The 15976-nt window shown below is 41.4% G+C and overlaps 1 protein-coding gene across 1 annotated transcript in view; it reads left to right on the forward strand.

Moving 5' to 3' along the window:
- Nucleotides 1-8989, forward strand: part of sgcz (sarcoglycan zeta) — a gene marked incomplete at both ends in the record, with an annotated part of 296277 nt that extends 287288 nt beyond the window's left edge. Inside the window, one exon of the mRNA XM_080028761.1 lies at nt 8783-8989. Coding sequence (XP_079884887.1) covers nt 8783-8989 — 207 coding nt within the window. The remainder of the gene's footprint in view (nt 1-8782) is intronic.
- Between the last annotated feature and the right edge of the window lie 6987 nt (nt 8990-15976).

Genomic DNA, 15976 nt, shown 5'->3' on the forward strand with positions numbered 1-15976 from the left:
GGCGTCATGAATACTGTCGACACGTTAAGAGACTTCAACTGCCATGCATGGTAGGTTTTATATAAGGGTTTATGAGATGCACAAAAGTTAGTAAAAGTAAAATAGCAAAGAGTTAGCTTCCCTGTGCTGCTGACTCAAGTAAGGTGATGTCAGGTTAACGACAGAAACTTTTAACAAAGTTAGGTTACCATGGAGTTTTATTGTTTGTTGACACAATGCTGGGGTTCATTAAAAGACTGTAGCCTGGAGGTGTTATTGGGCTGGTACACTGGGACTGGCTTTTTCCTCTGTTTTTCGCTGCATGTTGTTTTACCTGGGGGTAACGCAGAATTGTGGGCGAATTAGCATGCTAGCGGGGGGTAACTCCCTCCTGTACACAATGAATAAACAGCCATATACACAAATAAGCACATAGACTAAGCCCTAAAAAATGCACACACTTCACAATATAAAAACTAAATCAAATCGATAGAACCATCAAAGTATGTTCACAGTGCATATGTACAATCTAGCATCCAGCCACATGTTTACACACACCAATTCAAATAGCAAAATTTGCCCAGACTCATGACCACACATACACAAACACACACACACACACACATACACACACACACACACACACAGGGGCGACGGACTGCGGGGGAAAGTGCGATAGTCGTGGGGGGGCCCAAGGCAGAGGGGGGCCCATCATTTTTTTTTTTTCTTTTTAACAAGTTAAATGTGGGGCCCCGATCTTCGAAGGCCCTGAACAATGCCATTCCAAAAAAAGAAATAATTGACTGGCTTTTTTCTCCCCTGAACCTTGCAAGGAGATCTGGGGCCTGCGCATGACTACGTCATGTGTGCGGGAGAATAAGCAGGAGAAAGCCGACAAGGAATTGAACTGGTGGCGAAAATAAACGCAGCGATGTTTCTATGGGGATATTTAGCTCCACAGAAATAAGTGCTGGCAAAGCTAGAACAGTTTAAGACTCCACATCACTGTGGCAACACAACCTATCTATCAGCTCAGACAGCGCAGAGAAAAGTCTGATGAATGCATGAGAGTGATGGCCATGCACAACTGTAAGGTCAGTGTGTGTTGTATTTTCGTATTCAAATAAACAGTTGTTTATTTTTATAGTGCGCATTGGCATCTTTGAGCAAAATACCCCCAACATTTTTGCCTCCTGTGACACTGGCCAGTGACCACCTTCATTAAGACATTTTCTGGGACAAACACTGCTAAAAGTAATGATTTGGTCATTCATCAAATGAAATATTGTGGAGTTGTCTGGCTCAGAGAGCCATGTGTATTGTAATACCGCCTTTCAGGGGGCCCATCAAGACTTTTTGTATAGGGGCCCAGAATTTGGTGCTACGCCCCTGCACACACACACACACACACACACACACACACACACACACAAAGACCACTGCCACAGCCGCCCTCTCCTCTCTGTCTCTAAAGCCTCTCTGTTTTCTTGTTTTCGTTTTCCAACTCCACTCTTTGAGAGTCTGCATTAACATCTATGTGTGAGTGTGTATAAGAGAGAGAAGACAGATTGTTAGATTTGCCAATAGCTGGGAGGAGGGGTTGTTTTGCAAAAGGTGTGATTAATGTCAAAAAGTTCATTAGTCTATACTTCACACTGCCTGAGGCAATCATCATAGATGTCACTGTGTGTATGTGTGTGTGTGTGTGTGTGGGAGGGGGGGTTGGGGTTGCGGTGCTGTCAGTCTGTTGAACTCTTTCGATTGCCTTTGTCTCTCCATTTTACTTGTTACCCTCTGTCAAAGAGGGTATTCTTGCGCCTGCTTTTCTGTGTTTTGTTTATACAAGTCTGTTACTGTGAACATGTATTTTCCCGTTTGCATGAATGCATTTGCCCCTGTCTGCAGTTGCTTGTGTGTGTGTGTGGTACAGTAGAGACTGATATCGCTTTATGTCCCCGCTACATTTGGGTTACTACACTCTCACTCTCTCTCCAGCCGCTGTCATTTAGTCCACTGTCGGATCCCATTCCGGTGTCTGTCCATTCAACACACCTAATGGTCTGTGTAATACACTCCGATAGCTTCACAACCCCCCACCTATTTGTGTTGTTGTGAGAGCAGGGGGAGCAAGAGAGAGAAAGAAAAGGAAAATTGGAGGCAAGGTGAGCTAAGGCTGGGGGAACACAGAGTAAACACTTTGCGTGTGTATGTGTGTGTGTGTGTTGGTGAAATTGCACTGTTATTGTCCTTTCAACCTCTATCACACCTCTCTCCCATCACACTGCTACTCAGACCTCCTCCAACATCTCAGGCCTGATTTAAAGTTGACACTTTCTTGTACACTTTGGTCAGGTTAATTCATATGCCTACATTCCAGTATCCTTGAGCAAAATGAAATTCTGACCTGAGGAGTCTGATTTACATTGGCAACACAGGTTTTTTTGTCAGGCAATCATGGCAAACTACCCTGAGTATCGTTTCACTACATTTGAATGTCATTTCAGAGCACTTTGTTTCATCTGGGAGGCTGCCATGCTGGCCAAACAATTTCCGCCCATTGTGATAAACAGCCGCAGATAATTTCCCCTTTGGCATTTTTTTAATGAATACTATATGCATTAACTTTTGAGAATTTTTCTCCAACAAAAAAATTATAAAATAATTAATAAAGAAATGCTACTGTTCTTGAGGAGTGTTATTTGGGTATAGTGGATCTTTCAGACAATTAGTGCAGATAACGTAAGAGAAATAAGTTTAAAAAATAAGGCAGTGTATCAATAAAAAATGTGGGTGTTGTGTAAAGTTATGTTAGCCTGGTCCTACCAGACCATCGTACTTCATTTAATTTGTACAGAAGGTCTGGAATCGCTCAATTGACAAATGAGCCTCACTTGAAGACGGTTGTCTGTTGAAGTTTAAAACTATTTAAACTACCCAGTTCCACTCTGAATCTGCCAACCGATCGCATAAAGTTTGGTCGTGACGTATGTCATGCGCCGGCCTCTGAGCCACTCCTTCTGTTTGCTGACTGGACTGGCAGAAATCTGGCTGGATAGAAGCAACTAATATACCGCACACCAAGACTGACTACTGAAGGGAAATGAAAATTGAGCGGAAGTATGTAGGCGGACGGTGCCAGGCTAAAGTTCTGTTGTGTTATACCCAAAAATGCAAAGAAAGAAAATAAACTGCAAAAATCAGAATGTTTTCACCTGCATCTCTGCACAGCCTTTTATCCTTCATACTCGTCTAGCTTTCCCCCTGGTCCTCCTAGACTTGGCTTTCTCCCCCTCCTGGGCTACTCCCAGACACTTTCAGTAAACTATGTTCTCCAAACAACACTCACACCTCTATTCTCTCTCGATATCCCCCCAAAAGACACTTCAACTCTGTTATATCATCTGCTGTCCTTGTAGCCTCCCACCCCTCCCCTCCATCCACCCCACCTCCCTCCTAGTTTCAGCCTTCGTCCTTTCATCCCCGCCTTCCCCTCCTCCCTCTCAGCCCATTTGCCTCCCACCCTCTTCCTCCTGTTCCTCAGCTGTGCCAGAGGAAATCATCCATGAAAAATGTTTTGACCCTCCATAATTGCCGCTTCCCGCATGTTTCGCATCTCCTTGACGCCAGTGCCACGGGCTGGCTAAACTGATGTGGGAGAGAGATGGGCTCTCTCACACACACACACACACACACACACACACACACACACACACACACACACACACACACACACACACACACAGTGACACACACATACACTCATACTTTATGCAAACACCCACACCAACCACCCATACAGCCTTGTACATTTATGCAAACCCTAAAGGGGCACATAGTGACAGACATATAAGATACAGGCAAGCACGCACACATTTTCCCATTAAATATGTATGCAGGGAATGTACAAAATAATATGAACTCCTCCATAGTCCTGTCGGAAAGTGTCACATAGGTTTCAAATCAACTCTATGATGTGGGGCTAGATTTTTTCTTGTACTTTTTTGTACACTGCATGTGTCTTTGTAAGTGCACATAGTGTAAGTGCAGCTGCCCATGTTTGCACATTAACAATAACATATTGGATTGTTCAAAAATGGCTGTTTGCATATTATGTCAAACATGACATTATGGTATTTTCTTCTTTCAAAACTCATTGAATAAAGTGTGTGATCATGCTAAGCTACAAACTGTACTCTTACTCTCTAAAATAGACAGTCAAGCGACTAAAGATTTCATAAAAAGATAGATAAAAGAACATTTGTAAGTGCTCACCCTAAATGTGTATTCAATAGGCTTTTTCTCCTGGCTGTTAGCGGTTTAAAGGATTTCAGAATGGAGGAGGCTTTGTTTCGCATACGTGTCGCTGAATACCTGTCGATAAGAAGCAAAACGCTTCTTCATACCTATTCAGGAACAATATTTTATACTCAGACACATGTCCTGAGACACAGACTCACAATTGAACATATACACACACACACACACACACACACACACATTCACGTTTGCAGACCCTCACACACTGCACACCAGGCCAACCTAATACTCACGGACACTTTCGTTTGGGATGAATGTCAGCGCTAATCTGACTTTAAGCTACAGCAAATGACTTCTGCTCCCCTCCCTCCCTCCCTCTACCTTCCTTCCCTCTTTCCATCCACCCATTCATCCATCCGTCTGTCCATCTATCTGTCCATCCACCACCACCTGTCCTCTGCTGTCCTGATTGCCATCCATTTCTATCTCTCTCTTCATCCGCCTTCCTCTCACCTCTCTGCGAGTTATTGATCTCTTCCTCTCTCTCAATCCCTCCTTGTAAACCATCATCTCTACCTGCTAATCCCCTTCTCCTCTTTCCAATCTCATACTCATCCCTTCTTTCCACCTCCTCCACCTCCACCTCCATCCCTACTCTATTCTCTCCCTTCCCCTCCCTCCTTCCTCTGTCCCCTCCCTCTATTTGTTGACATGATGTTTTCCACTGGTTTGGTTTGGAAGAGAAACCAGTCATTTCATTGGCATTCCCTCACATAAACATGCACCCATATACTCTCATCATGCGCGCCCATCCCATTGCCATACCCAAGTTCATTTTAGGCTTCCGTTGCCATGGCAAGCTGGCTGTTGGAATTAGATTTGGGTTATGTTGCCGAGCGTGACCGAGTCCTTTCCTCTCCACGGCTGTAAGCTGAGCCCTGGCAGCTAGTGTTGGTGGAGCCAAAGGAGAGACGACAGGTGTGCACCAGGGACCTGTTAAATGCATACACCTTGACATTTAGAGATGTAGTGTGCTATTTTTTTTTCCGTTTGCCCAGCACACCGTCCGGGAGAGAAGTGCACTCGTTAGTTTTTCATTTCCTCTTCAGTTTCGTCGAAGTTACTCGTGTCTTATAAAAACCAAAGTACATGGTCGACTAATGAGAAAGCCGTAAACAGGAGCTTCAAAGGGGCTCGCTACACTGCATATTGTGTTCAGTTTTTTTGTTTTTGTTTTTTGTCATTACTGAAGGGCAAAAACAAACTCATTTTTTAATCTTGTGTGGAAACCAGACTATGAGAGGGATGATTCATATCTAGAATAAACACAAACTAAGTGTCATTAACTCTTAGCAGTGGACAGCTCCACAATCATTCTAAAATTCCTAAAGAATCTAAATCTAGGATAAATCGTATATGTCTGGGCTTGTTAGCCTGTTCGGTGTAAAGCTTTCCATATAAACCATCAATTTAAAGCAATCGTTAAACCCGTCCAGTTTAAACGCGTCAGTTTATCAGTCCATTAGTAAAAAGAAATGTAAAATTCACCAAAATTAAAAAAGTTATTGTTGTTTGTTGTGTTTCTTGCTTTTGTTGTCCTTTATTACCCAGGTTCCCCATATCATGCTGAGTGATTTCAATACCCCATGATGTGTTTGGTGATGTTAATCCCATCTGGAGAGCAATTGTAGACTGTAGAAATCAAAACACAGGATTAGCCCCTGCTATCGCTCTCCAATGTCCACACACTAATGTAGGTCAGTCATTGTGGACGGGATATTTACCCTGATCAGTTAAACTAAATCAGCCAATTCAAATCAGCAATTTAATAAATCAACTAAACTAAAATATACATTTGTCATGTCATCACTGATAATTTAACAAACCAAAGACCATGTGGGTAGGAGAATGGAAGATATATTGAGGAGACCTTTTAGAAGATTTAGAGTCTCAGTATTTCTATAGTGAAGACCATTGAGCTAGGGGTGATACCAATCTTTAGAGTTACCTCAGTCTGTTCTTCATGTTCAGTTACCTGTGTGTGTGTGTGTGTGTGTGTGTGTGTGTGTGTGTGTGTGTGTGTGTGTGTGTGTGTGTGTGTGTGTGTGTGTGTGTGTGTGTGTGTGTGTGCGTGTGCGTGTGCGTGTGTGGCTGTTGTTTACACAGATGGAGATGTGCCCCGTCAGCCAATGTGGAATCATTAGTTATACTAATTGGTTCCTTGCTGTTGGGGTATCTACAGTAAATATCTCATTCATCTCTTCTCTTTCGTTCATCTCCCTCTATTTTTGTCCTCTTACGGCCACTTTTGATTTTACACTTTTTCTTGTTCATCCTCTCATCCCCCTCTCCTTCTCTCTTCCCTTCACTTTTTTCCTGTCTTTTTGCACTCATAGCTATTTTCCAAAAACTTTATCACTTCCCCTCTCCTCATTTCTCGAATGACGAAACCTGAATAATTGGGATGCTGATGTCTTCTGAGACTATACTGCCGGCCTTGGGTTGTGTGTGTGTTAGTGGGTGTGAGATGGAGAAGCAGCAAGAGAGGAGTGATTCCTTGAAAATTCAGGGTTGAAGAGTAAATAAATATCAGGCAGAGCAGTGAATTGAAAAGAGAGTGTATTGATTCTCATTAAACTTAGCTTGTATCAATCTGAAGATGAGAGGAGTTGGCTTAAGAGATGCAGAGAAAGAAGTGTGGATAAGGAGGGACCGAGGAGAAATGAGAGGTATGGAGTAGAGATGATAGGGAAGGGAATGAGAGAAAAATATGTCTTTGAAAAACAAGAAAATTGCTCCGTGTATCTTTCTGTCAGTCCCTTTCATTCTCATATTTTAAGAATAGAGGGTCTCATTCTCAATGACAGTTGTCTAAATTTATAAAAAAGTAACTCAGTCGTTTTAGATAGCTTTTTTTCTTCTCTAGAGCAATGTCCAACCAGTTGTATACTCTACTGTATGCCATTTTGACCAGGTATTTATCTGGAGAGAATTCCTTGTCTTATATATAAAAAAAGAATGTAATATATATATATATATATATATATATATATATATATATATATATATATATATATATATTGCTGTTTAAGCACAGTACACGCAAGGGACCACACATGCAAGCTTTGTTATAGTATATTAGCTAGACTGAGACATCAACCAGTGCTATTATTCTGGAATACTATGCAGCACCAGGTTTGCAATGTGTCAAAGTAATGTTAAAAACAAGAACAATATCCATTGAAATAATAAAACACTCAAAATTACTTTTTGACATTGGTTCTCATATAAAAGGCTTACGAGCAGGTAATTATTACCACATCAATGCCCTAAGGTCGACCTTGTGAGTAAATGGCATATTTTCTTCAAATCATTTGCACTTAATTACTTCAAGCCATCTTACAAACAGTTAACCTGAGGCTTTCCTGAGACCCTGTGACATTGTGCCTTCTCCTGTTGGTAATCCACCCTCTATATGAAGTAAGGGTGAGTGTAGGTTTTTCAGTATTCTCCAGTGAGTGACCTTTTGTCATTGTGTGTTTGTGCATTGCAGCTGTTCTGGCAATAAGTTAAGACAAACTTAACTGGGCACAGGATCTGCTAAATCCCTTGGCTGCCATCAAAAAGCTAACCCCCTGACCTGCCCTTCAGCCCAACCTGATTGAAACTCATCCAGGGGCCTTGAAGGTCTATTTTGCATTGGAAATCATTTAAGAAAACCTCTTTGCAAATGTCCTCTTATAGCCTATTTTGACACCGAGTCAGCGGAAAGTGCACTCATACTTGAAAGTACAAAGAATGCAAAAAAAGATACATTTCCTTATCTTTGTAGATAAACTAAAGACGTGTCTCATATCAAATGTGTTTTTGTTATCTTGATTCTGGTGTTCTGTTAATAGTAGAAAGCTGCTTGATTTTATCTTGAGGGTGGTGCATTCTTCTTTTCTTTTTACTGGAATAGACACTTGTTTTTTACGAAAATATCCCCAAAAATGTTAACAGCTTTTTTAAACGTTTTGTCAGTTAGGTGTTTCACTTGTTTGGCGTAAAACATGATAATGAACATGATATTGCTTCAATTTAGCTGTTGTAAAAGTTGGCTTTGTTTTGAGTGTTCCCTTTTTTTATTGTTGCTGCATACTTTCCCTTGTGTCTTTGTTCTTATTTGTTTGTCTTCCTCTCTTTCCTGTCCCACTGATTCCCTTGCTGTTCTCTTCGCCCATCTTGCCTTCTCCCTCGTTCACGCCCACTCTGCCTCTTCATCAAAGGAGACCTGTTCCAAATAGAGAAAAATCCTTCTCTGTTTTCATAGATGTTTCTTGACAACCATATTCGACTGCGGAGAGTATAGTCATCCCCCACGGCCAACTGCTCTCTTTCTCTTTGTATCCCACAGCCCCGTCCTTTTTTCACTGTCCATGTGAGCTCCCCTAACAGCTGTATCATCAACCTCCGTCGATCCATTTTCTCTTCATGTTTTTATCATTTGCCCTTCATCCAAATCAATGTTTTTTAAATCATTTTCTACTTTCTTTTATGTCCACAGATCTTTCTAGACGCCAACACCATCAAGCTGGGCAACATTCCCCTGGGCAGTGCAGTGGACCCCCTGGAGGGAGCGGCAGCAGGGACCACCTACACCAAACAGACTGTGTATGAGCTATGTGCCTGTGCTAACGGCAAGCTCTACCTGTCCCCGGCTGAGAAAGGCTCTACCTGCCAAACCACCAGTAACTTTTGTCTCTGGAGCTGAGAGTGGGAGGACGACAGACACCCTGGACATATATAGACTATTAGAGTTTGAAGCTAATGCTAGCCAACCGACTGAATCAACAATGGACTGCGTAGCTCGGTGTGAAGCTAATGTCGGCTGAAGGACAAACTCAACACGGACTGGAGCCTGATGGGAAGCTACTGCCAGCTAACTGTCGGATAAAAACATGGATTGTAGCATGGCGAGAAGTTCATGTATGTTGTTAACTGATCGAATTCTATTGATTACAGCTTGGCAGGAAGCTAATGCTTTCCAACAGCCACAAATCAAAATGGACTGTCGCTCGGTGTGAAGCTAGTGCCACCTTAAGGACTGACTCAACATTGAGCTTGGTGAGAAGTGAATGCCAGCTCACCAACCAAATTAATATGGATTGGTCTGTTGCTGGTGAAGCGGGTGGACGACTTGGCCGGGAGGAAAAAAAGCCAACAAGGTTCGCCGGTGGGTATGATGCTATGACCACTCATGGACATGGATGGACAGTGTCACGCTGAGGCTCGTTGGTCATCCGACCATGCCACTGCTGAATGGCTACCATGACGGTTTGTGGAAGTCACAAGGCGTACATTTGGGGCTTCCTGAGAACAGCAGACTGTGTTACAATAAAAGTGAAGTTGTGTGTTCACTGTATGACCAAAATGTCCTAAAGAAACATGCCCCTGCTTTTGTTAGGATAAACGGATATGCCGATGGACTGCAAACTCATCAGCAGGGACATGGACAATGACTCCAGGTCAAACCAGTTGGCTAACAAATATCAACATGGACTTTGGTTTAGCCCTGCGGGTATCTAAAAAGTAAATCAGACAATGGTTTAGTTTAGTGGAAAGCAAAGGCTAGCTAACGGACCAATCTATACCAGAAAGGCCTTCCCCCTCCCTCCCTATCCAGTCTTTCAACTGAAACGTTAACTTGTGACCCTTCCTCATTATTCTGCACCTGATAGTGAATATGCTCCCTGCCCCCAAGATTCATAGGATAACTAATGCAAATAATTGTGCTTCAACCTTGCATTCAACAGCTTTTCCCCCCATATATGTTTTTTTTTACATCCACATTTGTTTAATCTTTCCGTTCTTTTCTCTTCAGATCAAATCTCTCACTCGTTATCTTCTGTTATCCTGTTCTTCTGGCCTTCAACTTCCCTGTACTTCCTTATCTTTCTATATTTTACTGCAGCTCTCCTATATAATTTATCTCTGCTCTAGTTATTTTGATCGGTCTATGCACCCTACTTGCATTGGAATGGTAAAGGACGTTATTTTGCATATCCACTTTCTTCCTCAGTCTAGTTAAACAAAACAGAACATTATTCTACCTACTTGCTTCCACTTACAAAAAACAATCACACCTTTACCCGATGCACGGTGTCTCTCCCTCACAGTCCGTTCCCACCTCTTTTGATTTCCGTCTCTCGGGGAGTCATTTTATTGTTTTGTTTTTTTAGACAGGAAGCAAAATGGAATATTTAAGAAGAATATGAAAGTGAGTTAAGTCTTAGGTTTAATTAAGGCCATGTTTTTTCTATGACAGACCAACCATTGTATGGTTATTTATTTTGGTATGGTCCCAAACACCCAATCAAGCAGAGGCAGAAATCGCCCAGAACTATTTTGGTCTGATTATATATACTAATACAAATATACATCTTCATCCTGTGTTTTTTGCCCGTCAGATTTATTTTTCTATTTTCTTTGCATGACCTTTCTGCTCCCCTTGCCAAGCCCTTGCTCTTCTCAGTCATTCAGCGTCATTATTTTCTCTCCATCCCTTTTATCTCATTCTTTAGCTTTGTCTTTACTGCAATATTTATTTGACCTCTCTCATTACTCCTTTTCAGCCTCTTCACAACTATTTTTTTTTTCTTTCCAGTCGTTACATTTCTTAAAGTATCAGGAAAAAAAGTCACTCACACTTTGCCCATTTCTAAAAAGCTCTACAAACTAAGCAAGAAAATTCAAGAAGGTCCACAATATTATTTTGGGGGGTTATTTTGATTTATATATTCAAGCGGTCTTAGATTGAGGAACAGTGTGAATGGCCTCAAGCTGTCTAACCTAGCGCCCAACCTCTGCAATGGCTAGAAATCATAGGAATCAGCAAATTTGTCTTTTTGAAATCCCCCTGGAGGGAACTACGGATGGATGCGATTGTATGTGTATTAAGGCCCTGAGGCGTACTTTCTTTTTTTCAAACAAAGTGATACACAGGTGCCTTTGCTGTTGGTAAAAGCACATCACAGTCTGAACATTCACACTATCCTCAGTGGACCATCTGCAAGTGTCTCTGGAAAAATGATCTATTTATTAATCTACCTAACTATTTGGTTTACTGTCCTCTTCCTCCCTTTCTCTTCTGGTTTTTGTAGAACTCTCAGCATATCCAACTGAAAAAAAAACGATTCAAACCTGGTTTTAAAGTTTAATTTTCTGATGTGTTTCCCCATGGTTTTATTCTTGATAATAAAAAAGCACAAATTATGCCATGTAAATAACAATACCTATAAAATACAAAATAAAATAATATTGTTTTTAAAGAGAATCTTTGGAGTCTTCAATCTGTAGACATTTCTAATTGGTGTCTATGTATGCTTAACTGTGTGTGTTGTGTGCACAAGGAGGAATTATACACTTCACTAACAACAAAAAAAAACATTTTACATGATTTAATTGAATTTTTGATATTTTGTTGGAGTTTGGTTTTGATTGGTTTTAACTTTTAGGCAACAAAGGTGCATGTGTTAACTGAAGGGTAATATTGTAGTTAGGGGTAAATGTTAGTAAAGTGAAAATGTCCTGTCTCTGAATGTGAATGTTAAAGAAGTATGCCTCATACAGATGTTTCCAAAACACAAAAGGGAACAGAGAAGGAGCATCTGTTAAAACGTTATCATGTGCCTACCATATTCATTCTGATGCCGAGTTTAGTCTATTTAATTTGTTACCAGTAACGCCCGTGCTTTTATGACAATAATGTCACAATATCAAATGTGTGTTGTGAGAATGACTCATTGGGTAGAAACAGACATATGCATAGCCCATCAATGGCTATTCAAAATCCACACAGAAAGAATCAGGTTTGAGGACATGGACTGAAATACACACTTAGTTCTTAAGGTCCACAGTAGGTGCTAGTGTGATGTTGCGCCTGTGTTCAATAACAAACTGAACTACAATTAAAAATCAGTCTCGTCTACTAACATGACATAATTTAAAAGCCATTGAATTTTCCTTTGGCCTAGAGAACACAGAGAATACCGATTGTATTCATGGTCACTCTAATTTGCACATTCAATCTTGCAAATTTGAAAACCAATGAGTTGGTAAATTGGATAAGAAACACAGCATCCACTTGTACTATCTTAAAGGTTTTTGTTGCAAAATCCACAGAGAAGTCATCTATCACGTCAGCTCAAACCAATGAGTCTCGACCTCTCTTGTGAATTAGAAAACACTCAGACTCATTTCTTAGTTAGCTAGGTGGACAATGAAGCTATAATGATTTATTAACAAAGAAGAACTTGGGCTCTACTGAAGCAAATCCACTTAAAAAAAGCCAGTTGAGTGCCAGTAATGTTTTGGAGTGAGGAGGTATTTTAGCAAGAATTCAGCTAGATAAAGTGGGATGGCTCATTACAGTGTCTTATTTACCTTCATATATTTTTACGGTGGTCCTAGAATGTTATGTTTATGTTGTTGGTTAATGTAAGTTGTAAAGACAGTATTTTTAAGCGTAGGTGAACTGGCTCTTTTATAAATATGAACCCATGAAGACATTACCAAATACATAGTCAATCATTTGGAGTTTTAGTTATTACCTACTAAATGGATGCTATCATAAGGCATGTTAAGCTGTTTGTGTTAAGGTTAACCTTAACCACATACCAACTACACTTTTAAAGAGAGTTCTATACTTACATTTACAGAAAATAAATATGATTATTTCTTACTTATTAAGCACATACTTTTCTGTTAGGTTCTCTGATTAATTAAAATCTAGAAAAGGGTGTAGAGTGCATGAAAACTGACTGTGGTAAAAAAGTTGTTGAAACCTTTTGTGACACTTCAGCAATCGCTTTACACATCTCTCTCTTTCTCTCGCTCTCTCCTCTTTAGTGGAGCAGCCACCAGTTTCATCTTCACATTTACACAGAGGAATCCAGCAATGTGAGCAAAAAGGCTGTATGCTCAGAGAAGCTCCCAGCGAATAAAACAAGAGATTGAGACAGCCAGTGATATGGAACAGAAGGCTGTGTCAGAAGAGGAAGATAATGTGGAAATCAATTCTGAGCACGACGGCGTGGCTTTCTAGTGTTTAGCGGACCCGAGCTCACCACATAGACACACTCGATGAGACCTTGATGAAATTCAAAAGGTTTATTGCCAATGAACAGAGTGTGGGGGGGGATCAGGAAGAGGGCTGTGGCTAGCAGAGGTTGCATGAGTATGGCTGGAAAGGAGGAATGACATGCAGGCTGAAGAAAAAGTTTCAAAATATTCTCATTTAAATAACATATAAGTTATCATGCTGAAAACCAACCACATTAAAAAAAAGTATATGTAGAGAGGTGGGATGAGAGAAGATGACAGTGGGATGAAAAAACAAAAGCTCAGATGTCTCTGAAAGTATAACATTAGCAACGGGCGAACAATATCTTACATTATCAACACTCTCCACTTTACTAATACAGTGTGACAGTGGAAGACTCATTGTGCTCTGGTGCCGAGCGGCACCATTAACTGATCTGCCCGGACCTCTCCTTATCTATGAGACTGATGCACACACACACACACACACACACACACACACACACACACACACACACACACACACACACACACACACACACACACACACACACACACACAAAGCAGAGGCCAAGCACTGTCAGTACATGATGGAAGTGTGCATTTGAACGACAAGTGCTGTCAAAGCCAGCAGAGGGCAGAGATAATATTATCTCATTTCCTCCTTGCACATTGAGACACATTACAGAGCAGAGGAGAATGGTTTGGTTAATCACTGTGTATGAGAGAAGGAAGCGGGCGGGGGACAGATGAAATGGAAAGAGGAGGAATAATGTTGGAGAAGGTGCATGTGAGATAAGGCACTCTGTTTCTATGAATGGCCAACATATTTGGGCCATTTCAGAACCGGAGGCACCATTGTGGAAGTGGGAGGACTAAATTGTCAGTTAGTGCTGTGAGGGCTGCTTCAATCAGCTTTTCTCCCCCTTCATAAATGTATACATTACCTTCCATAGTTAAAGCCCACTGATGGTCTCATAAAGGAGAGGAAACTAATCTCAGTGATAAAGTTTAATGAAAAAGTGACCAAGGGTTGTCCCGAAAGTACAAAGGAGGCAGGTGAGATTGTGTGGCTCGCCAAACATCCTTCAATAAGGTAAATACACTTGTTTGCAAAAGCCAAAATATCATGTTATCATATATATAATCTGTTTATGATTGCATTAACTGATGGCTACCCAAAATAATCCTGTTTACATGACTGCAGCACTGATTGTGTACTTAATTTTAATTTGAGAGAGAGAGAGAGAGAGAGAGAGAGAGAGAGAGAGAGAGAGAGAGAGAGAGAGAGATATGACAGAGAGTATTATGGAAATCTGAATTTTGGTTACGAAAAGTAAAATCTTGTTGTTGTGTCTACAATAACCTGGTCTTGATGATAAGGATAGAACCAAGTGAGGTATGGCGGTCCCGAGGTAGTTCAGTGTGTTCTGGAAAGGAAATAAAAGTTGAAAATGTCCTGATGCTCTGTGTGATCTACTACTGCCTCTGAAACATGTTACAGTCAGAGTCAGTGCCTTGTACTTGTGCCAAAGTGCACTCTTTAAACTATGAAACTGAATCATTTTAACTCTGCATATTATTTGAAGTATTCCTTACTTTAGTGAGATGACACTTTTTCTCAGGAGACAAAGGAAAGACCTGTGGTGATTTTTCCTCCAGACATTAAATAATTGTCATACCCCAGCGCCGCAAACTCGCTGTTCGGACTTCCGCTATACTGCAATATATCGCAAAGAACCAAAAGAAAAGGCAAAAACTCAGAGCTAATGCGACAGAGGCTTACTGTGCTCATCGTTGTATGATGGTGCGACGAACCCCGTCTCAAGCTCTCCTGAGCTGACAGTTCAGTCGTGTGATATTATGCTGAGTAGTGTGATGGGGAAGAGAGATCCTTCCATGAAGTTGTGAAAACTAAAAACCAAGGACCTGTTCATTGACGCGAGCTAGCTTGTCAAGCTCCAATCTTCCGCAAGTGGTCTGCAGGAGTCCGTGTCAAACAATTGGCCCTCGAACTGCACTGCTGGTGCCAATCATGTAGAAGTCTGTTGCACCCGTGTGACCTATATCCTCATATCGTGGCGCTAAGGTGCTGGGAAGTGTAGTCACTAACGTAACAGTCATAAACATAGCAAAAGGGAAGGAAAGCCAAAAAAGGTTGGTAAACTGCTTTTAAGGTGCGAACACACCAAACGCGTTGGGTGCGGTGGCCATCGCGCCCAACGCATCTGATCTGGCGCTTGGTCATTTTGTGGCAAAAAATTGTTCAACGCGCCCAACACTACGCAGCTAGTCTCTCCCCCCGTCCCCCCCCCCGATATATGTATTCCCCTAATCAACCATGGCTGCGATCAGACCCGACCCGACACAACAGCGATCATGTCCACACAAAAATAACAACAACACGGCCAACAATTGTGCCAAAAGACAAATAAACAGCAACTGAACGGAACAAATAGCCTTAAAACAGCATTGCAGATTCACGCCACTCGGAAATGAACACAAACAGCAAGGCAGCACCATACCAATTTACATTTACAGCAGCATTGTGTGCAGGGCAGTAGAAAATAAAGGCAAGTAGCCTACATTACCCTACCTGGCTGTGAGGGACCGTGGCTGGCGTAGATATAGGCCTAAACACCGGTGCTTCGCGGCTGTA

This window comes from Ammodytes marinus (assembly GCF_949987685.1).
Source record: "Ammodytes marinus genome assembly, chromosome: 6".
NCBI classification, from domain to species: Eukaryota; Metazoa; Chordata; class Actinopteri; order Uranoscopiformes; family Ammodytidae; genus Ammodytes; species Ammodytes marinus.